The sequence below is a fragment of the Coregonus lavaretus genome, assembly GCF_964263955.1.
Source record: "Coregonus lavaretus genome assembly, contig: HAP1_SCAFFOLD_1936, whole genome shotgun sequence".
Classification (NCBI taxonomy): Eukaryota; Metazoa; Chordata; class Actinopteri; order Salmoniformes; family Salmonidae; genus Coregonus; species Coregonus lavaretus.
Genome location: NW_028164347.1, coordinates 50,903 through 73,732, shown reverse-complemented (window position 1 = coordinate 73,732; position 22,830 = coordinate 50,903). Strand labels below are relative to the sequence as shown.

At 44.9% G+C, this 22,830-nt stretch overlaps 1 protein-coding gene across 1 annotated transcript in view; it reads left to right on the top strand.

The window, feature by feature from the left end:
• The window catches only part of LOC311117129 (fumarate hydratase, mitochondrial-like), a 28,218-nt gene that overhangs the window by 413 nt on the left and 4,975 nt on the right, over positions 1-22,830 (top strand). The window contains exons 2-8 of the mRNA XM_084192114.1: positions 7,078-7,206; positions 9,120-9,230; positions 12,607-12,783; positions 13,078-13,260; positions 14,439-14,604; positions 15,878-16,081; positions 20,846-20,973. Of these exons, the coding sequence (XP_084048240.1) occupies positions 7,078-7,206; positions 9,120-9,230; positions 12,607-12,783; positions 13,078-13,260; positions 14,439-14,604; positions 15,878-16,081; positions 20,846-20,973 (1,098 nt within the window). The remainder of the gene's footprint in view (positions 1-7,077; positions 7,207-9,119; positions 9,231-12,606; positions 12,784-13,077; positions 13,261-14,438; positions 14,605-15,877; positions 16,082-20,845; positions 20,974-22,830) is intronic.

Below are 22,830 nucleotides of genomic sequence, written 5' to 3'. Positions count from 1 at the left end.
TACTGTTATCTTGTCAAGCAAGTAGAAGGTCAAAGTCAGTTTACAATTATCTGCTAGCTAGCTAGCTTGCTAACTGGCCAACTTTCACTGCATACTTGCCAAGTTCACACGGAGTTCAAATCAAATTATATTTGTCACATGCGCCGAATACAACAGGTGTAGACTTTACCGTGAAATGCTTATTTACAAGCCCTTTCCCAACAATACAGACTGAAAAAGTAAGAAAAATGTGCTAAATAGTAACACAATTAAATGGCAATAACGAGTCTATTTGGCTTTATTATGGATCCCCATTAGCTCTTCCTGAGGTCCAAAATTAAGTAAGTTTATACCATTTTAAATAGTCACCTCAACTTGCTCAATTTCAACATTATTTATTACAGGATTTAGTTGAGGTTTAGGGTTTAGTGAATGATTTGTCCCAAATAGTGGTTTTAGTTTTATAAATATTTAGGACTAACTTATTGCTTGCCACCCACTCAGAAACTAACTACAGCTCTTTTAAGTGTTGCAGTCATTTCAGTCGCTGTAGTAGCTGACATGTATAGTGTTGAGTCATCCGCATACATAGACACACTGCCTTTACTCAAAGCCAGTGGCATGACATTAGTAAAGATTGAAAAAAGTAAGGGGCCTAGACAGCTGCCCTGGGGAATTCCTGATTCTACCTGGATTATGTTGGAGAGGCTTGGAGAGGCTTCATTAAAGAACACCCTCTGTGTTCTGTTAGACAGGTAACTCTTTATCCACAATATAGCAGGGGGTGTAAAGCCATAACACATATGTTTTTCCAGCAGCAGACTATGATCAATAATGTCAAATGCCGCACTGAAGTCTAACAAATCAGCCCCCACAATCTTTTTATCATCAATTTCTCTCAGCCAATCATCAGTAATTTGTGTAAGTGCTGTGCTTGTTTAATGTCCTTCCCTATAAGCGTGCTAAAAGTCTGTGGTCAATTTGTTTACTGTAAAATAGCATTTTTATCTAGTCAAACGCCATTTTTCCCAAAAGTTTACTATTGGCTGGTAACAGGCTGGTTGGTCAGCTATTTGAGCCAGTAAACTGGGCTTTACTATTCTTAGGTAGCGGAATGACTTTTGCTTCCCTCCAGGCCTGAGGTCACACACTTTCTAGTAGGCTTAAATTGAAAATATGGCAAATAGGAGTGGCGATATCGTCCACTATTATCCTCAGTTATTTTCCATCCAAGTTGTCAGACCTCGGTGGCTTGTCATTGTTGACAACAATAATTTTTTCACCTCTTCCACACTTTCATAATTTGGTCCAATATACTTGGATGTGTAGTGTCAGCGTTTGTTCCTGGCATGTCATGCCTAAGTTTGCTAATCTTGCCAATGAAAAAATAATTCAAGTAGTTGGCAATATCAGTTGGTTTTGTGATGAATAAGCCATCTGATTCAATGACTGAAGGAGCGGAGTTTGCCTTTTTTCCCACAATTTCATTTAAGGTGCTCCAAAGCTTTTTACTATCATTCTTTGTCATTTATCTTTGTTTCATAGTATAGTTTCTTCTTTTTATTCAGTTTAGTCACATTATTTCTCAATTTGCAATACGTTTGCCAATCGTTTGTGCAGCCAGACTTCTTTGCCTCAATACTCTCAACCATACAAGTTTTCAATTCCTCATCAATCCACAGGGATTTAACTGTTTTTACAGTCATTTTCTTAAGGGTGCATGCTTATTAGTAACTGGAATAAGCAATTTCATAAATATGTCAAGTGCAGCGTCTGGTTGCTCCTCATTACACATCACAGACCAACAAGTATTCTTTACATCAACAACATAGGAATCACTACAAAACTTATTGTATGGCATAATTTTCTGGAATTTTCCAAGCTGTTTAAAGGCACAGTCAACTTAGTGTATGTAAAGTTCTGACCCACTGGAATTGTGATACAGTGAAATAATCTGTCTGTAAACAATTGTTGGAAAAATGACTTGTGTCATGCACAAAGTAGATGTCCTAACCGACTTGCCAAAACTATAGTTTGTTAACAAGGAATTTGTGGAGTGGTTGAAAAATGAGTTTTATGTGTATGTACAGTGGGGGAAAAAAGTATTTAGTCAGCCACCAATTGTGCAAGTTCTCCCACTTAAAAAGATGAGAGGCCTGTCATTTTCATCATATGTACACGTCAACTATGACAGACAAATTGAGAGAAAAAAATCCAGAAAATCACATTGTAGGATTTTTAATGAATTTATTTGCAAATTATGGTGGAAAATAAGTATTTGGTCACCTACAAACAAGCAAGATTTCTGGCTCTCACAGACCTGTAACTTCTTCTTTAAGAGGCTCCTCTGTCCTCCACTCGTTACCTGTATTAATGGCACCTGTTTGAACTTGTTATCAGTATAAAAGACACCTGTCCACAACCTCAAACAGTCACACTCCAAACTCCACTATGGCCAAGACCAAAGAGCTGTCAAAGGACACCAGAAACAAGATTGTAGACCTGCACCAGGCTGGGAAGACTGAATCTGCAATAGGTAAGCAGCTTGGTTTGAAAAAATCAACTGTGGGAGCAATTATTAGGAAATGGAAGACATACAAGACCACTGATAATCTCCCTCGATCTGGGGCTCCACGCAAGATCTCACCCCGTGGGGTCAAAATGATCACAAGAACGGTGAGCAAAAATCCCAGAACCACACGGGGGGACCTAGTGAATGACCTGCAGAGAGCTGGGACCAAAGTAACAAAGCCTACCATCAGTAACACACTACGCCGCCAGGGACTCAAATCCTGCAGTGCCAGACGTGTCCCCCTGCTTAAGCCAGTACATGTCCAGGCCCGTCTGAAGTTTGCTAGAGTGCATTTGGATGATCCAGAAGAGGATTGGGAGAATGTCATATGGTCAGATGAAACCAAAATAGAACTTTTTGGTAAAAACTCAACTCGTCGTGTTTGGAGGACAAAGAATGCTGAGTTGCATCCAAAGAACACCATACCTACTGTGAAGCATGGGGGTGGAAACATCATGCTTTGGGGCTGTTTTTCTGCAAAGGGACCAGGACGACTGATCCGTGTAAAGGAAAGAATGAATGGGGCCATGTATCGTGAGATTTTGAGTGAAAGCCTCCTTCCATCAGCAAGGGCATTGAAGATGAAACGTGGCTGAGTCTTTCAGCATGACAATGATCCCAAACACACCGCCCGGGCAACGAAGGAGTGGCTTCGTAAGAAGCATTGGCTAGGCCACTCCAGGACCTTGAAGTCTCCAGATCTCAACCCCATAGAAAATCTTTGGAGGGAGTTGAAAGTCCGTGTTGCCCAGCGACAGCCCCAAAACATCACTGCTCTAGAGGAGATCTGCATGGAGGAATGGGCCAAAATACCAGCAACAGTGTGTGAAAACCTTGTGAAGACTTACAGAAAACGTTTGACCTGTGTCATTGCCAACAAAGGGTATATAACAAAGTATTGAGAAACTTTTGTTATTGACCAAATACTTATTTTCCACCATAATTTGCAAATAAATTCATTAAAAATCCTACAATGTGATTTTCTGGATTTATTTTTCTCATTTTGTCTGTCATAGTTGACGTGTACCTATGATGAAAATTACAGGCCTCTCTCATCTTTTTAAGTGGGAGAACTTGCACAATTGGTGGCTGACTAAATACTTTTTTTCCCCACTGTAAACTTCCGACTTTAACTGTATATATAACTCAGCAAAAAAAGAAACGTCCTCTCACTGTCAACTGCGTTTATTTTCCACAAACTTTACATGTGTAAATGTTTGTATAAACATAAGATTCAACAACTGAGACATAAACTGAACAAGTTCCACAGACATGTGACTAACAGAAAGGGAATAATGTGTCCCTGAACAAAGGGGGGGTCAAAATCAAAAGTAACAGTCAGTATCTGGTGTGGCCACCAGCTGCATTAAGTACTGCAGTGCATCTCCTCCTCATGGACTGCACCAGATTTGCCAGTTCTTGCTGTGAGATGTTACCCCACTCTTCCACCAAGGCACCTGCAAGTTCCCAGACGTTTCTGGGGGGAATGGCCCTAGCCCACAACCTCCGATCCAACAGGTTCCGGGCTCTTTGCTGGCCATGGCAGAACACTGACATTCCTGTCTTGCAGGAAATCACGCACAGAACGAGCAGTATGGCTGGTGGCATTGTCATGCTGGAGGGTCATGTCAGGATGAGCCTGCAGGAAGCAAACCACATGAGGGAGGAGGATGTCTTCCCTGTAACGCACAGCGTTGATATTGCCCGCAATGACAACAAGCTCAGTCCGATGATGCTGTGACACACCGCCCCAGACCATGAAGGACCCTCCACCTCCAAATCGATTCCGCTCCAGAGTACAGGCCTCGGTGTAACGGTCATTCCTTCGACGATAAACGCGAATCCGACCATCACCCCTGGTGATACAAAACCGCGACTCGTCAGTGAAGAGCACTTTTTGCCAGTCCGGTCCAGCGACGGTGGGTTTGTGCCCATAGGCGACGTTGTTGCCGGTGATGTCTGGTGAGGACCTGCCTTTACAACAGGCCTACAAGCCCTCAGTCCAGCCTCTCTCAGCCTATTGCGGACAGTCTGAGCACTGATGGAGGGATTGTGCGTTCCTGGTGTAACTCGGGCAGTTGTTGTTGCCATCCTGTACCTGTCCCGCAGGTGTGATGTTCAGATATACCGAACCTGTGCAGGTGTTGTTACACGTGGTCTGCCACTGCGAGGACGATCAGCTGTCCGTTCTGTCTCCCTGTAGCGCTGTCTTAGGCGTCTCACAGTACGGACATTGCAATTTATTGCCCTGGCCACATCTGCAGTCCTCATGCCTTTTTGCAGCATGCCCAAGGCACGTTCACGCAGATGAGCAGGGACCCTGGGCATCTTTCCATTGGTGTTTTTCAGAGTCAGTAGAAAGGCCTCTTTAGTGTCCTAAGTTTTCATAACTGTGACCTTAATTGCCTACCGTCTGTAAGCTGTTAGTGTCTTAACGACCGTTCCACAGGTGCATGTTAATTAATTGTTTATGGTTCATTGAACAATCATGGGAAACAGTGTTTAAACCCTTTACAAAGAAGATCTGTGAAGTTATTTGGATTTTTACTCATTATCTTTTTTTGCTGAGATATATATCTTCTTCTTTTATTGTACTAATGTTGCTGTCCCCACGACAACAAAGTACTTAAATACATGTAATTTTGTCCTTGAAACATTTAATTGAAATACTGTACAGTCGTGGTCAAATGTTTTGAGTGATACAAATACTAATTTCACGAAGTCTGATGCCTCAGTTTTGATGATGGAAATTTGCATATACTCCAGAATGTCATGAAGAGTGATCAGATGAATTGCAATTAATTGCAAAGTCCCTCTTTGCCATGAAAATGAACTTAATCCCCAAAAAACATTTCCACTGCATTTCAGCCCTGCCACAAAAGGACCAGCTGCCATCTTTTTTTTTTTTTTTAAAGTCATTTAGCAGACGCTCTTATCCAGAGCGACTTACAGGGGCAATTAGGGTTAAGTGCCTTGCTCAAGGGCACATCGACAGATTTTTCACCTAGTCGGCTCGGGGATTAGAACCAGCGACCTTTCGGTTACTGGCACAACGCTCTTACCCACTAAGCTACCTGCCGCCCTATGAGAGAATCATGTCAGTGATTCTCTCATTAACACAGGTGAGAGTGTTGACGAGGACAAGGCTGGAGATCACTCTGTCATGCTGATTGAGTTAGAATAACAGACTGGAAGCTTTAAAAGGAGGGTGGTGCTTGAAATCATTGTTCTTCCTCTGTTAACCATGGTTACCTGCAAGGAAACACGTGCCGTCATCATTGCTTTGGACAAAAAGGGCTTCACAGGCAAGGATATTGCTGCTAGTAAGATTGCACCTAAATCAATCATTTAACGGATCATCAAGAACTTCAAGGAGAGAGGTTCAATTGTTGTGAAGAAGGTGTCAGGGCGCCCAAGAAAGTCCAGCAAGCACCAGGACCGTCTCCTAAAGTTGATTCAGCTGCGGGATCGGGGCACCACCAGTGCAGAGCTTCTCAGGAACGGCAGCAGGCAGGTGTGAGTGCATCTGCACGCACAGTGAGGCAAAGACTTTTGGAGGATGGCCTGGTGTCAAGAAGGGCAACAAAGAAGCCACTTCTCTCCAGGAAAAACATCAGGGACAGACTGATTCTGCAAAAGGTACAGGGATTGGACTGCTGAGGACTGGGGTAAAGTCATTTTCTCTGATGAATCCCCTTTCCGATTGTTTGGGGCATCCCAAAAAAAGCTTGCCCGGAGAAGACAAGGTGAGCGCTACCATCAGTCCTGTGTCATGCCAACAGTAAAGCATCCTGAGACCATTCATGTGTTGGGTTGCTTCTCAGCCAAGGGAGTGGGCTCACTCACAATTCTGCCTAAGAACACAGCTATGAATAAAGAATGGTACCAACACATCCTCCGAGAGCAATTTCTCCCAACCATCCAAGAACAGTTTGGTGACGACCAATGCCTTTTCCAGCATGATGCAATAAGGCAAAAGTGATAACTAAGTGGCTCAGGGAACAAAACATTTACATTTTGGGTCAATGGCCAGGAAACTCCCCGGACCTTAATCCCATTGAGAACTTGTGGTCGATCCTCAAGAGGCGGGTGGACAAACAAAACCCCACAAATTCTGACAAACTCCAAGCATTGATTATGCAAGAATGGGATGCCATTAGTCAGGATGTGTCCCAGAAGTTAATTGACAGCATGCCAGGGTGGTTTGCAGAGGTCTTGGAAAAAGAAGGGTCAACACTGCAAATATTGACTCTTTGCATAAACTTAATGTAATTGTCAATAAAAGCCTTTGACACTTATGGAATGCTTGTAATTATACTTCAGTATACCATAGTAACATCTGACAAAAATATCTCATAACACTGAAGCAGCGAACTTTGTGAAGACCAAAACTTTTGACCACGACTGTATAGCTAGCTACTCCTTTTTGAGATTACGCAACTCTAACCAAATAACCATGTAGCTAGCCGTCAAGTAACCCAGACTAACTTTTCATCTTTACTATCTGTCTCAATGTTGTTGTTCAGTCTTCGGAGTACAGAATTGAGGCAGACACCTTTGGAGAGCTGAAGGTGCCAGTTGACAAGTACTATGGGGCTCAGACTGTCAGGTCCACGATGAACTTCAAGATCGGCGGACCGTCGGAGAGAATGCCAGTAAGTTCAGACAAAATATTACTTCATCATTTCAAGTTGTAGGCCTATTGTTGTTGTTGTATAATCATTGTAGCATGCCCTGAGACATGGCTGTAGATTCCTGTGGCTGTAGTCACCAGTCCCGCCATGTCTTAGGGAATCATTTGTAGCTAGCTCTCGCTACAAATTGGACACACATCCTTTTAACATTTCCTGTCCTATTTTCCTAGATTCAGATCAGACTAAAGGTTACTTCAAGTACAGTGCCTTGCAAAAGTATTCAACCCCCTTGGCGTGTTTCCTATTTTGTTGCATTACAACCTGTAATTTAAATGGATTTTTATTCTGATTTCATGTAATGGACATACACAAAATAGTCCAAATTGGTGAAGTGAAATTTAAAAAATCACTTGTTTCAAATAAAATGAATAACGGAAAAGTGGTGCGTTCATATGTATTCACCCCCTTTGCTATGAAGCCCCTAAAATAAGATCTGGTGCAACCAATTACCTTCAGAAGTCACATAATTAGTTAAATAAAGTCCTCCTGTGTGAAATCTAAGTGTCACATGATCTGTCACATGATCTCAGTGTATATATACACCTGTTCTGAAAGGCCCCAGAGTCTGCAACACCACTAAGCAAGGGGCACCACCATGAAGATCAATGAGCTCTCCAAACAGGTCAGGGACAAAGTTGTGGAGAAGTACAGATCAGGGTTGGGTTATAAAAAAATATCTGAAACTTTGAACATCCCACGGAGCACCATTAAATCCATTATTAAAAAATGGAAAGAATATGGCACCACAACAAACCTGCCAAGAGAGGGTCGCCCACCAAAACTCATGGACCAGGCAAGTAGGGCATTAATCAGAGAGACAACAAAGAGACCAAAGATAACCCTGAAGGAGCTGCAAAGCTCCACAGAGACGATTGGAGTATCTGTCCATAGGACCACTTTAAGCCATACACTCCACAGAGCTGGGCTTTACAGAAGAGTGGCCAGAAAAAAATAAGCAAACACGTTTGGTGTTCACCAAAAGGCATGTGGGAGACTCCCCAAACATATGGAAGAAGGTACTCTGGTCAGATGAGACTAAAATTGAGCTTTTTGGCCATCAAGGAAAACGCTATGTCTGGCGCAAACCCAACACCTCTCATCACCCCGAGAACACCATCCCCAAAGTGAAGCATGGTGGTGGCAGCATCATGCTGTGGGAATGGCAGGGACTGGGAAACTGGTCAGAATTGAAGGAATGATCGATGCCGCTAAATACAGGGAAATTCTTGAGGGAAACCTGTTTCAGTCTTCCAGAGATTTGAGACTGGGACGGAGGTTCACCTTCCAGCAGGACAATAACCCTAAGCATACTGCTAAAGCAACACTTGAGTGGTTTAAGGGGAAACATTTAAATGTCTTGGAATGGCCTAGTCAAAGCCCAGACCTCAATCCAATTGAGAATCTGTGGTATGACTTAAAGATTGCTGTACACCAGCGGAACCCATCCAACTTGAAGGAGCTGGATCAGTTTTGCCTTGAAGAATGGGAAAAAATCCCAGTGGCTAGATGTGCCAAGCTTATAGAGACATTTCCCAAGAGACTTGCAGCTGTAATTGCTGCAAAAGGTGGCTCTACAAAGTATTGACTTTGGGGGGCTGAATAGTTATGCACGCTCAAGTTTTTTGTTTATTTCTTGTTTGTTTCACAAGAAAAAATATTTTGCATCTTCAAAGTGGTAGGCATGTTGTGTAAATCAGATTATACAAACCCCCCAAAAAATCTATTTTAATTCCAGGTTGTAAGGCAACAAAATAGGAAAAATGCCAAGGGGGGTGAATACTTTTGCAAGCCACTGTATCATGTGTATCCTTGTGTAGAGTCCAATCTTTGTAGCTACACATGTACTCACAGCTGCTTTCCTTCGTATTCACCAGATCCAGGTGATCAAAGCGTTTGGTATTCTGAAGAGGGCTGCTGCGGAGGTGAACAAGGACTATGGACTGGACCCGAAGCTGGCTGAGGCCATCGTGCAGGCTGCTGATGAGGTGCCTAAAGCAGGGTGAAACTAACAAAAACACCACAGGAGAGAGAGAGCAGGGGGTTGCATGACTCTCAACTTTGTGAGTTCCCAGATTAGACATCAGCCCAGCCCCGGGTACCTGTCTGTTTCTGCTAACATCAGATTAGACATCAGCCCAGCCCCGGGTACCTGTCTGTTTCTGCTAACATCAGACTAGACATCAGCCCAGCCCCGGGTACCTGTCTGTTTCTGCTAACATCAGACTAGACATCAGCCCAGCCCCGGGTACCTGTCTGTTTCTGCTAACATCAGATTAGACATCAGCCCAGCCCCGGGTACCTGTCTGTTTCTGCTAACATCAGACTAGACATCAGCCTAGCCCCGGGTACCTGTCTGTTTCTGCTAACATCAGACTAGACATCAGCCTAGCCCCGGGTACCTGTCTGTTTCTGCTAACATCAGACTAGACATCAGCCCAGCCCCGGGTACCTGTCTGTTTCTGCTAACATCAGACTAGACATCAGCCCAGCCCCGGGTACCTGTCTGTTTCTGCTAACATTAGCCTACACTGCTGTAGAGAATAGCTTTTCATACAGTACTGAACACAAGCAGAGCACTAGACCTTGCTACCAGCCCCGGGTACCTGTCTGTTTCTGCTAACATTAGCCTACACTGCTGTAGAGAATAGCTTTTCATACAGTACTGAACACAAGCAGAGCACTAGACCTTGCTACCAGCCCCGGGTACCTGTCTGTTTCTGCTAACATTAGCCTACACTGCTGTAGAGAATAGCTTTTCATACAGTACTGAACACAAGCAGAGCACTAGACCTTGCTACCAGCCCCGGGTACCTGTCTGTTTCTGCTAACATTAGCCTACACTGCTGTAGAGAATAGCTTTTCATTCAGTACTGAACACAAGCAGAGCACTAGACCTTGCTACCAGCCCCGGGTACCTGTCTGTTTCTGCTAACATTAGCCTACACTGCTGTAGAGAATAGCTTTTCATACAGTACTGAACACAAGCAGAGCACTAGACCTTGCTACCAGCCCCGGGTACCTGTCTGTTTCTGCTAACATTAGCCTACACTGCTGTAGAGAATAGCTTTTCATACAGTACTGAACACAAGCAGAGCACTAGACCTTGCTACCAGCCCCGGGTACCTGTCTGTTTCTGCTAACATTAGCCTACACTGCTGTAGAGAATAGCTTTTCATACAGTACTGAACACAAGCAGAGCACTAGACCTTGCTACCAGCCCCGGGTACCTGTCTGTTTCTGCTAACATTAGCCTACACTGCTGTAGAGAATAGCTTTTCATACAGTACTGAACACAAGCAGAGCACTAGACCTTGCTACCAGCCCCGGGTACCTGTCTGTTTCTGCTAACATTAGCCTACACTGCTGTAGAGAATAGCTTTTCATACAGTACTGAACACAAGCAGAGCACTAGACCTTGCTACCAGCCCCGGGTACCTGTCTGTTTCTGCTAACATTAGCCTACACTGCTGTAGAGAATAGCTTTTCATACAGTACTGAACACAAGCAGAGCACTAGACCTTGCTACCAGCCCCGGGTACCTGTCTGTTTCTGCTAACATTAGCCTACACTGCTGTAGAGAATAGCTTTTCATACAGTACTGAACACAAGCAGAGCACTAGACCTTGCTACCAGCCCCGGGTACCTGTCTGTTTCTGCTAAAATTAGCCTACACTGCTGTAGAGAATAGCTTTTCATTCAGTACTGAACACAAGCAGAGCACTAGACCTTGCTACCAGCCCCGGGTACCTGTCTGTTTCTGCTAACATTAGCCTACACTGCTGTAGAGAATAGCTTTTCATACAGTACTGAACACAAGCAGAGCACTAGACCTTGCTACCAGCCCCGGGTACCTGTCTGTTTCTGCTAACATTAGCCTACACTGCTGTAGAGAATAGCTTTTCATACAGTACTGAACACAAGCAGAGCACTAGACCTTGCTACCAGCCCCGGGTACCTGTCTGTTTCTGCTAACATTAGCCTACACTGCTGTAGAGAATAGCTTTTCATACAGTACTGAACACAAGCAGAGCACTAGACCTTGCTACCAGCCCCGGGTACCTGTCTGTTTCTGCTAACATTAGCCTACACTGCTGTAGAGAATAACTTTTCATACAGTACTGAACACAAGCAGAGCACTAGACCTTGCTACCTAGCCTGGTCCCATACCTGTTTGTGCTGTTGGCAAGACGGCACAAACAGATCTGGGATCAAGCTATTCGCTGGCTACATTAGACCTACTAGTTACATTTATCCATGGTTCCCTCCTTGTACTAATGAATGCCTTGATATTGATTAATGCTCAGGTGGAACTTGGTACTGGTCTTGATAATGCTTTTGATACAATACTGAACAATTGAATGACCTAAATGTAACATTATAGCCAGTGTTCGCCTCGTCCCAGATGGTCCTAAACATGGTGCAGCAATGACAATAGGAGTTGGCAAGATGGCACAAACAGATGTTGGACCAGGCTAAGGCATGTGGGCCTCAATGTACTAACGGATGTCCATGTTCCTTGGACCAGGCTAAGGCATGCAGGCCTCCCTGTACTGATGTCCATGTCCCTTTACCAGGCTAAGGCATGCAGGCCTCACTGTACTGATGTCCATGTCCCTTTACCAGGCTAAGGCATGCAGGCCTCACTGTACTGATGTCCATGTCCCTTTACCAGGCTAAGGCATGCAGGCCTCCCTGTACTGATGTCCATGTCCCTTTACCAGGCTAAGGCATGCAGGCCTCACTGTACTGATGTCCATGTCCCTTTACCAGGCTAAGGCATGCAGGCCTCCCTGTACTGATGTCCATGTCCCTTTACCAGGCTAAGGCATGCAGGCCTCACTGTACTGATGTCCATGTCCCTTTACCAGGCTAAGGCATGCAGGCCTCCCTGTACTGATGTCCATGTCCCTTTACCAGGCTAAGGCATGCAGGCCTCCCTGTACTGATGTCCATGTCCCTTGGACCAGGCTAAGGCATGTGGGCCTCCCTGTACTGATGTCCATGTTCCTTGGACCAGGCTAAGGCATGCAGGCCTCCCTGTACTGATGTCCATGTCCCTTTACCAGGCTAAGGCATGCAGGCCTCCCTGTACTGATGTCCATGTCCCTTTACCAGGCTAAGGCATGCAGGCCTCCCTGTACTGATGTCCATGTCCCTTTACCAGGCTAAGGCATGCAGGCCTCACTGTACTGATGTCCATGTTCCTTGGACCAGGCTAAGGCATGCAGGCCTCCCTGTACTGATGTCCATGTCCCTTTACCAGGCTAAGGCATGCAGGCCTCCCTGTACTGATGTCCATGTCCCTTTACCAGGCTAAGGCATGCAGGCCTCCCTGTACTGATGTCCATGTTCCTTTACCAGGTGGCAGCTGGTAAGCTGGATGACCACTTCCCTCTGGTTGTGTGGCAGACCGGGTCAGGAACTCAGTCCAACATGAACGTCAACGAGGTGATCAGCAACAGGGCCATCGAGATCCTCGGAGGGAAGCTGGGGAGCAAGGACCCGGTGCACCCCAACGACCACGTCAACAAAAGCCAGGTAGGCTAACCGTTCAGAAACGCTCTTTCATTTCATTCGAAATGTTGAAGAAGGAAATAAACTGTTTTTCCACCACTACTGTGATTGACAAGATAAGAAGTAGCTAGTGACCATGTTTTATTTGGACCTTCAGAAGGGTAACAGATTGCAGTGTTTGCAGCAATTCGTTTTAAAGGTTTATTTATGATATCTGAAAAGCTCAGGCAAAGAGTTTAAATATCAATCAGTCTGTATTTAATGTAAATTGTTGGGTCTTGCAGAGTATTTGAATGGACCTGTCCTCTTCTCTTGCAGAGCTCCAACGATACGTTCCCCACAGCCATGCACATCGCAGCAGCCAAAGAGGTCCACGAGGTTCTGCTCCCCGGCCTTCAACACCTCCACGATGCCCTGCACGCCAAGGCTGTGGAGTTCAAAGACATCATCAAGATCGGACGCACACACACACAGGATGCTGTGCCGTTGTCCCTGGGACAGGTACAGTACATAGACACACAGGATGATGTGCCGTTGTCTCTGGGACAGGTACAGTACATAGACACACAGGATGCTGTGCCGTTGTCTCTAGGACAGGTAAAATACATAGACACACAGGATGCTGTGCCGTTGTCCCTGGGACAGGTAAAATACATAGACACACAGGATGATGTGCCGTTGTCTCTGGGACAGGTAAAATACATAGACACACAGGATGATGTGCCGTTGTCTCTAGGACAGGTCACACGCATCTCATAATGTCTTTATGTTGTAGGACGCAGTTTAACGCTCTCTAACTGAAGACACTATGTCTCTGATCATGATGTTGCTGATTGATTCATTTAGCTGTGGCCAGTGTCATGTTATGTCATGCTATAACCTCTGTGTCTCTCTCTGTGATATGGTGTTGTCACGATACCAGAATTTTGACTCCCGATACCAGGTTCAGTATCATGATACTCGATACCAAAATGATAGCATGGCAAAGAAAGAAGCTTTTCGCTGTCAAAATCGCACTTTATTAAGTTTTGTAAAATAAATGTCCACTGGATTGATGCAAATAATCCTGACTCTGCCAGGTAGGCACAAGCTGCTTAGTAGTTAGCTTTTAAATGAGAAGGTTTTTGGGGAAAGCCTTTCCATCTACCAGCAGACGGTTATCATTAGCATGCTAACGGCTACACATTTACATTTACGTCATTTAGCAGACGCTCTTATCCAGAGCGACTTACAAATTGGTGCATTCACCTTAGGATAGCCAGTGGGACATCCCCCCTTTTATTTTATTTTATGGGGGGGTGGGGGAGGGGGTGGGTAGAAGGAGACATACGCGAACCGTACACACAGACACAGAGGGGTTTTCCCTTGTCGTTGCCTCTTGAGAAAGCTGCAGGGAATACGAATAACTGTTTATGGCTTATGAGAAACCTGGACAAATTAATACATTTCAACGCATTTAGTTGATTTCCAAACGTGAGACACATTTGATAGAAGAAACGAAAGTAACCAAATTCTTGTACTGAACCGTTTTTCATGTTGTATTGAAAAAGTAGCGCTGTTTCGGTGCAACACTAGTGTGATAACATATTAGGCTGCTAGATGTCAAACTGTCCTATATGAGCTATTTCAAATGTATTCCTACCAGTCAACTAACTGCCCTGTCTCTTTGCGTTTTGCAGGAGTTCAGTGGGTACGTGCAGCAGGTAAAGTACAGTATGGAGCGAGTGAAGTCAGCCATGCCCAGAATATATGAGCTGGCAGCAGGGGGCACTGCCGTGGGAACAGGTCTCAACACACGCATCGGCTTCGCTGAGAAAGTAGCAGCTACTGTCGCCTCACTCACAGGTACTGGAGGCTACACCCTGTTTCATAATGGTTATGATAGTCATGTCTGGTCCATGTTGTGTCCCCCAGGGCTCTGTACTAGGTCCTCCATTATGTCTCACTATTGGTGTCCCCCAGGGCTCTGCACTAGGTCCTCTTTAATGTCTCACTACTGGTGTCCCCCAGGGCTCTGTACTCTGTCCTCTTTAATGTCTCACTACTGGTGTCCCCCAGGGCTCTGTACTCTGTCCTCTTTAATGTCTCACTACTGGTGTCCCCCAGGGTTCTGTACTAGGTCCTCCATTATGTCTCACTATTGGTGTCCCCCAGGGCTCTGTACTAGGTCCTCTTTAATGTCTCACTACTGGTGTCCCCCAGGGCTCTGTACTAGGTCCTCTTTAATGTCTCACTACTGGTGTCCCCCAGGGCTCTGTACTAGGTCCTCCATTATGTCTCACTACTGGTGTCCCCCAGGGTTCTGTACTAGGTCCTCCATTATGTCTCACTACTGGTGTCCCCCAGGGCTCTGCACTAGGTCCTCTTTAATGTCTCACTACAGGTGTCCCCCATGACTCTGTACTAGGTCCTCTTTAATGTCTCACTACTAGTGTCCCCCAGGGCTCTGTACTAGGTCCTCTTTAATGTCTCACTACTGCTGTCCCCCAGGGCTCAGTACTAGGTCCTATTTAATGTCTCACTACTGGTGTCCCCCAGGGCTCAGTACTAGGTCCTCTTTAATGTCTCACAACTGGTGTCCCCCATGGCTCTGCACTAGGTCCTCTTTAATGTCTCACTACTGGTGTCCCCCAGGGCTCAGTACTAGGTCCTCTTTAATGTCTCACAACTGGTGTCCCCCATGGCTCTGCACTAGGTCCTCTTTAATGTCTCACTACTGGTGTCCCCCAGGGCTCTGTACTAGGTCCTCTTTAATGTCTCACTACTGGTGTCCCCCAGGACTCTGTACTAGGTCCTCTTTAATGTCTCACGACTGGTGTCCCCCAGGGCTCTGTACTAGGTCCTCTTTAATGTCTCACTACTGGTGTCCCCCAGGGCTCTGTACTAGGTCCTCCATTATGTCTCACTATTGGTGTCCCCCAGGGCTCTGTACTAGGTCCTCTCCTGTTTTCTCTGTACACCAAGTCACTTGGTTGTGTCAGAGGGTTCGAATTGTGTTGTTGTGGCTACAGTTCTCCCTCCCAGCTGTTATCATAAGTCATACATTACATACACTGTCAGCCTTTAATTTTCTATTGTTATCAAGACCTGTCTACATGATGTCATAACCTGTCTCCAGGTCTGCCTTTCGTGACGGCTCCCAACAAGTTTGAGGCTCTGGCGGCCCACGATGCTCTGGTGGAGCTGAGCGGAGCGTTGAACACGGTGGCCGTCAGTATGATGAAGATCGCCAATGATATCCGCTTCCTGGGGTCCGGGCCCCGCTCTGGCCTGGGAGAACTCTGTCTGCCTGAGAACGAGCCTGGTAGCAGTATCATGCCTGGTAAGTAGGTTAGGGGTTAGGGGTTAGGGGTTAGGGGTTAGGGTTAGGGGTTAGGGTTTGGGCCCGACTCTGGCCTGGGAGAACTCTGTCTGCCTGAGAACGAGCCAGGTAGCAGCATCATGCCTGGTGAGTAGGTTAGGGTTAGGGGTTAGGGGTTAGGGGTTAGGGTTAGGGGTTAGGGTTAGGGGTTAGGGGTTAGGGGTTAGGGTTTGGGTTAGGGGTTAGGGGTTAGGGGTTAGGGTTAGGGGTTAGGGTTAGGGGTTAGGGTTAGGGGTTAGGGGTTAGGGTTAGGGGTTAGGGTTAGGGGTTAGGGGTTAGGGTTTGGGCCCGACTCTGGCCTGGGAGAACTCTGTCTGCCTGAGAACGAGCCAGGTAGCAGTATCATGCCTGGTGAGTTTCCATAGTCTGGTTTTCACCATAGTTGTCAAGCATAACACAATATAGTTCACTGTCAGTAGGAAAGGAGTGAAGGAGATCTCTGAAAGAGTGACCAGTATTTGGACATGCCGTAGAAGGCATAGTACCCAAGTTATTGTGTTCTTCTAGCTACAGTGGGGAGAACAAGTATTTGATACACTGCCGATTTTGCAAGTTTTCCTACTTACAAAGCATGTAGAGGTCTGTAATTTTTATCATGGGTACACTTCAACTGTGAGAGACGGAATCTAAAACAAAAATCCAGAAAATCACATTGTATGATTTTTAAGTAATTAATTTGCATTTTTTTTTTTTTTTTTTAAATCGGCAGTGTATCAAATACTTGTTCTCCCCACTGTATGTGTCCCAGTGGTTTTGCATTAGCTAAGTGGAACAGAGCTGCATGATCCCACGTAACTCCCAGCTGTTCTGAATCATCCATCTAGGCTGGGTCAGGTTTCAGGGCTTATTTCTGTCCAGGCCTTTTCTTCTTCCTGCTCCTTGACCTCTACTTCAGCAAGACATGGTATAGAGACTATCTAGCTACCCACAACCTGCCTTTATTCAGGGACCTGCAACAATAACATGTTGACGTACTTCTGGCTGTTTTGAAAGGGTAAGGAACCTATGCTCATGACAGGAAGTGATCGTTCTCTTGGAATTATTACACCCGTTTCTACTGAAGACAGACTTGACGTTCCTGAGAGCCTTGAAAGTTGTGCTGTGCTGTCCAGTGTTTACCCTCCCATCAGAAGGAGTGTTGTTGACCTCTGCACAGCTCTATTGTTGTGGGATTTCAAACCGGTTGTGATTTGAGCTAGTGTGTAATGTCCTACCTTGGAATGTTGACTTATGTGTGTGTGTGTTTTAACCATGGGGTTTTAACTAAGATGTGTTTTAACCATGGGGTTTTAACTAAGATGTGTTTTAACCATGGGGTTTTAACTAAGATGTGTTTTAACCATGGGGTTTTAACTAAGATGTGTTTTAACCATGGGGTTTTAACTAAGATGTGTTTTAACCATGGGGTTTTAACTAAGATGTGTTTTAACCATGGGGTTTTAACTAAGATGTGTTTTAACCATGGGGTTTTAACTAAGATGTGTTTTAACCATGGGGTTTTAACTAAGATGTGTTTTAACCATGGGGTTTTAACTAACTAAGATGTGTTTTAACCATGGGGTTTTAACTAGGATGTGTTTTAACCATGGGGTTTTAACTAAGATGTGTTTTAACCATGGGGTTTTAACTAAGATGTGTTTTAACCATGGGGTTTTAACTAAGATGTGTTTTAACCATGGGGTTTTAACTAAGATGTGTTTTAACCATGGGGTTTTAACTAAGATGTGTTTTAACCATGGGGTTTTAACTAAGATGTGTTTTAACCATGGGGTTTTAACTAAGATGTGTTTTAACCATGGGGTTTTAACTAAGATGTGTTTTAACCATGGGGTTTTAACTAACTAAGATGTGTTTTAACCATGGGGTTTTAACTAAGATGTGTTTTAACCATGGGGTTTTAACTAAGATGGGTTTTAACCATGGGGTTTTAACTAAGATGTGCACTGCTCAAAAAAATAAAGGGAACACTTAAACAACACATCCTCGATCTGAATGAATGAAATAATCTTATTAAATACTTTTTTCTTTACATAGTTGAATGTGCTGACAACAAAATCACACAAATTATCAATGGAAATCAAATGTATCAACCCATGGAGGTCTGGATTTGGAGTCACCCTCAAAATTAAAGTGGAAAACCACACTACAGGCTGATCCAACTCTGATGTAATGTCCTTAAAACAAGTCAAAATGAGGCTCAGTAGTGTGTGTGGCCTCCACGTGCCTGTATGACCTCCCTACAACGCCTGGGCATGCTCCTGATGAGGTGGCGGATGGTCTCCTGAGGGATCTCCTCCCAGACCTGGACTAAAGCATCCGCCAACTCCTGGACAGTCTGTGGTGCAACATGGCGTTGGTGGATGGAGCGAGACATGATGTCCCAGATGTGCTCAATTGGATTCAGGTCTGGGGAACAGGCGGGCCAGTCCATAGCATCAATTCCTTCCTCTTTCAGGAACTGCTAACACACTCCAGCCACATGAGGTCTAGCATTGTCTTGCATTAGGAGGAACCCAGGGCCAACCGCACCAGCATATGGTCTCACAAGGGGTCTGAGGATCTCATCTCGGTACCTAATGGCAGTCAGGCTACCTCTGGCGAGCACATGGAGGGCTGTGCGGCCCCCCAAAGAAATGCCACCCCACACCATGACTGACCCACCGCCAAACCGGTCATGCTGGAGGATGTTGCAGGCAGCAGAACGTTCTCCACGGCGTCTCCAGACTCTGTCACGTCTGTCACGTGCTCAGTGTGAACCTGCTTTCATCTGTGAAGAGCACAGGGAGCCAGTGGCGAATTTGCCAATCTTGGTGTTCTCTGGCAAATGCCAAACGTCCTGCACGGTGTTGGGCTGTAAGCACACCTCCCACCTGTGGACGTCGGGCCCTCATACCACCCTCATGGAGTCTGTTTCTGACCGTTTGAGCAGACACATGTACATTTGTGGCCTGCTGGAGGTCATTTTGCAGGGCTCTGGCAGTGCTCCTCCTGCTCCTCCTTGCACAAAGGCGGAGGTAGCAGTCCTGCTGCTGGGTTGTTGCCCTCCTACGGCCTCCTCCACGTCTCCTGATGTACTGGCCTGTCTCCTGGTAGGGCCTCCATGCTCTGGACACTACGCTGACAGACACAGCAAACCTTCTTGCCACAGCTCGCATTGATGTGCCATCCTGGATGAGCTGCACTACCTGAGCCACTTGTGTGGGTTGTAGACTCCGTCTCATGCTACCACTAGAGTGAAAGCACCACCAGCATTCAAAAGTGACCAAAACATCAGCCAGGAAGCATAGGAACTGAGAAGTGGTCTGTGGTCACCACCTGCAAAACCAGTCCTTTATTGGGGGTGTCTTGCTAATTGCCTATAATTTCCACCTGTTGTCTATTCCATTTGCACAACAGCATGTGAAATGTATTGTCAATCAGTGTTGCTTCCTAAGTGGACAGTTTGATTTCACAGAAGTGTGATTGACTTGGAGTTACATTGTGTTGTTTAAGTGTTCCCTTTATTTTTTTGAGCAGTGTATTTTAACCATGGGGTTTTAACTAAGATGTGTTTTAACCATGGGGTTTTAACTAAGATGTGTTTTAACCATGGGGTTTTAACTAAGATGTGTTTTAACCATGGGGTTTTAACTAAGATGTGTTTTAACCATGGGGTTTTAACTAAGATGTATTTTAACCATGGGGTTTTAACTAACTAAGATGTGTTTTAACCATGGGGTTTTAACTAAGATGTGTTTTAACCATGGGGTTTTAACTAAGATGCGTTTTAACCATGGGGTTTTAACTAAGATGCGTTTTAACCATGGGGTTTTAACTAAGATGGGTTTTAACCATGGGGTTTTAACTAAGATGGGTTTTAACCATGGGGTTTTAACTAAGATGTGTTTTAACCATGGGGTTTTAACTAAGATGGGTTTTAACCATGGGGTTTTAACTAACTAAGATGTATTTTAACCATGGGGTTTTAACTAAGATGTGTTTTAACCATGGGGGTTTTAACTAAGATGTGTTTTAACCATGGGGTTTTAACTAAGACGTGTTTTAACCATGGGGTTTTAACTAAGATGTGTTTTAACCATGGGGTTTTAACTAAGATGTGTTTTAACTATGGGGTTTTAACTAAGATGTGTTTTAACCATGGGGTTTTAACTAAGATGTGTTTTAACCATGGGGTTTTAACTAAGATGTGTTTTAACCATGGGGTTTTAACTAACTAAGATGTGTTTTAACCATGGGGTTTTAACTAAGATGTATTTTAACCATGGGGTTTTAACTAAGATGTGTTTTAACCATGGGGTTTTAACTAAGATGTGTTTTAACCATGGGGTTTTAACTAAGATGTGTTTTAACCATGGGGTTTTAACTAAGATGTGTTTTAACCATGGGGTTTTAACTAAGATGTGTTTTAACCATGGGGTTTTAACTAAGATGTGTTTTAACCATGGGGTTTTTAACTAAGATGTGTTTTAACCATGGGGTTTTAACTAAGATGTATTTTAACCATGGGGTTTTTAACTAAGATGTGTTTTAACCATGGGGTTTTAACTAAGATGTGTTTTAACCATGGGGTTTTAACTAAGATGTATTTTAACCATGGGGTTTTAACTAAGATGTGTTTTAACCATGGGGTTTTAACTAAGATGTATTTTAACCATGGGGTTTTAACTAAGATGTGTTTTAACCATGGGGTTTTAACTAAGATGTATTTGAACGTATATCTTCCAGGGAAAGTTAACCCCACCCAGTGCGAGGCCATGACCATGGTAGCAGCCCAGGTTATGGGAAACAACGTGGCTGTGACCATCGGAGGCAGCAACGGACACTTTGAGCTTAACGTCTTCAAGCCAATGATGGTAAGAACTGATATTACCATCAACTAAGACAATACTAATAGGCCAGTTTTGCCATCGATAAAATGCAATTGTGTTCGTTGTCCGTAGCTTATGCCTGCCCATACCATAACCCCACCGCCACCATGGGGCACTCTGTTCACAACGTTAACATCAGCAAACGCTCGCCCACACAACTCTATACACGCTGTCTGCCATCTGCCCGGTACAGTTGAAACCGGGATTCATCCGTGATGAGCACACTTCTCCAGTGTGCCAGTGGCCATCGAAGGTGAGACTTTGCCCGCTGAAGTCGGTTAAGACGCCAAACTGCAGTCAGGTCCAAGACCCTGGTGAGGACGACGAGCACATAGACGGTTTCAGAACAGCGACTACTCACCTTGAACTGGACAAATAATTGTTCTTTAATGAGTCGGACGAGAGGGATTTGCTCCAGACACCCGACAGGGCCCTCATCCCCGTCATTCGCAGTAGAAAGAAAAGGAGATATCGCGGAAGGAGATCGGGGTGCTTGGGAAGGAGCCGGCGACGAGTGGCTAATCTGTCTTTGCCATCGATACTATTGGCCAACTTACAATCGCATATCCTACCAACGGGACATTAAAAACTGTAATATCTTATGTTTCACCGAGTCGTGGCTGAACGAAGACATGAATAACATACAGCTGGTGGGTTATACACTGTATCGGCAGGATAGAACAGCAGCCTCTGGTAAGACCAGGGGGGCGGTCTGTATATTTGTAAACAACAGCTGGTGCACGAAATCCAATATTAAAGGAAGTCTCGAAGGTTTTGCTCGCCTGAGGTAGAGTATCTCATGATAAGCTGTAGACCACACTATTTACCAAGAGAGTTTTCATCTATATTCTTCGTAGCTGTCTATTTACCACCACAAACCGAGGCTGGCACGAAGACCGCACTGAATGAGCTGTATAAGGCCATAAGTCAACAGGAAAACGCTCATCCAGAGGCGGCGCTCCTAGTGGCCGGGGACTTTAATGCAGGGAAACTTAAATCCTTTCTACCTAATTTCTACCAGCATGTTAAATGTGCAACCAGAGGGAAAAAAACTCTAGACCACCTTTACTCCACACACAGAGACGCGTACAAAGCTCTCCCTCGCCCTCCATTTGGAAAATCTGACCATAACTCTATCCTCCTGATTCCTGCTTATAAGCAAAAACTAAAGCAGGAAGCACCAGTGACTCGGTTACCAGCATGTTAAATGTGCAACCAGAGAGCATCCTGACCGGTTGCATCACCGCCTGGTATGGCAACTGCTCGGCATCCGACCGTAAGGCACTACAGAGGGTAGTGTGTACGGCCCAGTACATCACTGGGGCCATGCTTCCTGCCATCCAGGACCTATATACTAGGCAGTGTCAGAAGATGGCCCAGAAAATTGTCAGAGACTCCAGTCACCCAAGTCATAGACTGTTCTCTCTGCTACCACACGGCAAGCGGTACCGGAGCGCCAAGTCTAGGTCCAAGAGGCTCCTTAACAGCTTCTACCCCCAAGCCATAAGACTCCTGAACATCTAATAAAATGGCTACCCGGACTATTTGCTGCTACTCTGTTAATTATCTATGCATAGTCACTTTAACTCTACCCACATGTACATATTACCTCAATTACCTCGACTAACCGGTGCCCCCGCACATTGACTCTGTTCCGGTACCCCCCTGTATAAAGCCTCGCTATTGTTATTTTATTTTACTGCTGCTCTTTAATTATTTGTTACTTTTATTTTGTATTATTTTATATTGTATTTTTTTTGTGATTTGTAAAAAAAAAAAATTGGCTTGTCAGTCAGCATTTCTCTAAGGTATACCTACACCTGCTGTATTCAGCGCATGTGA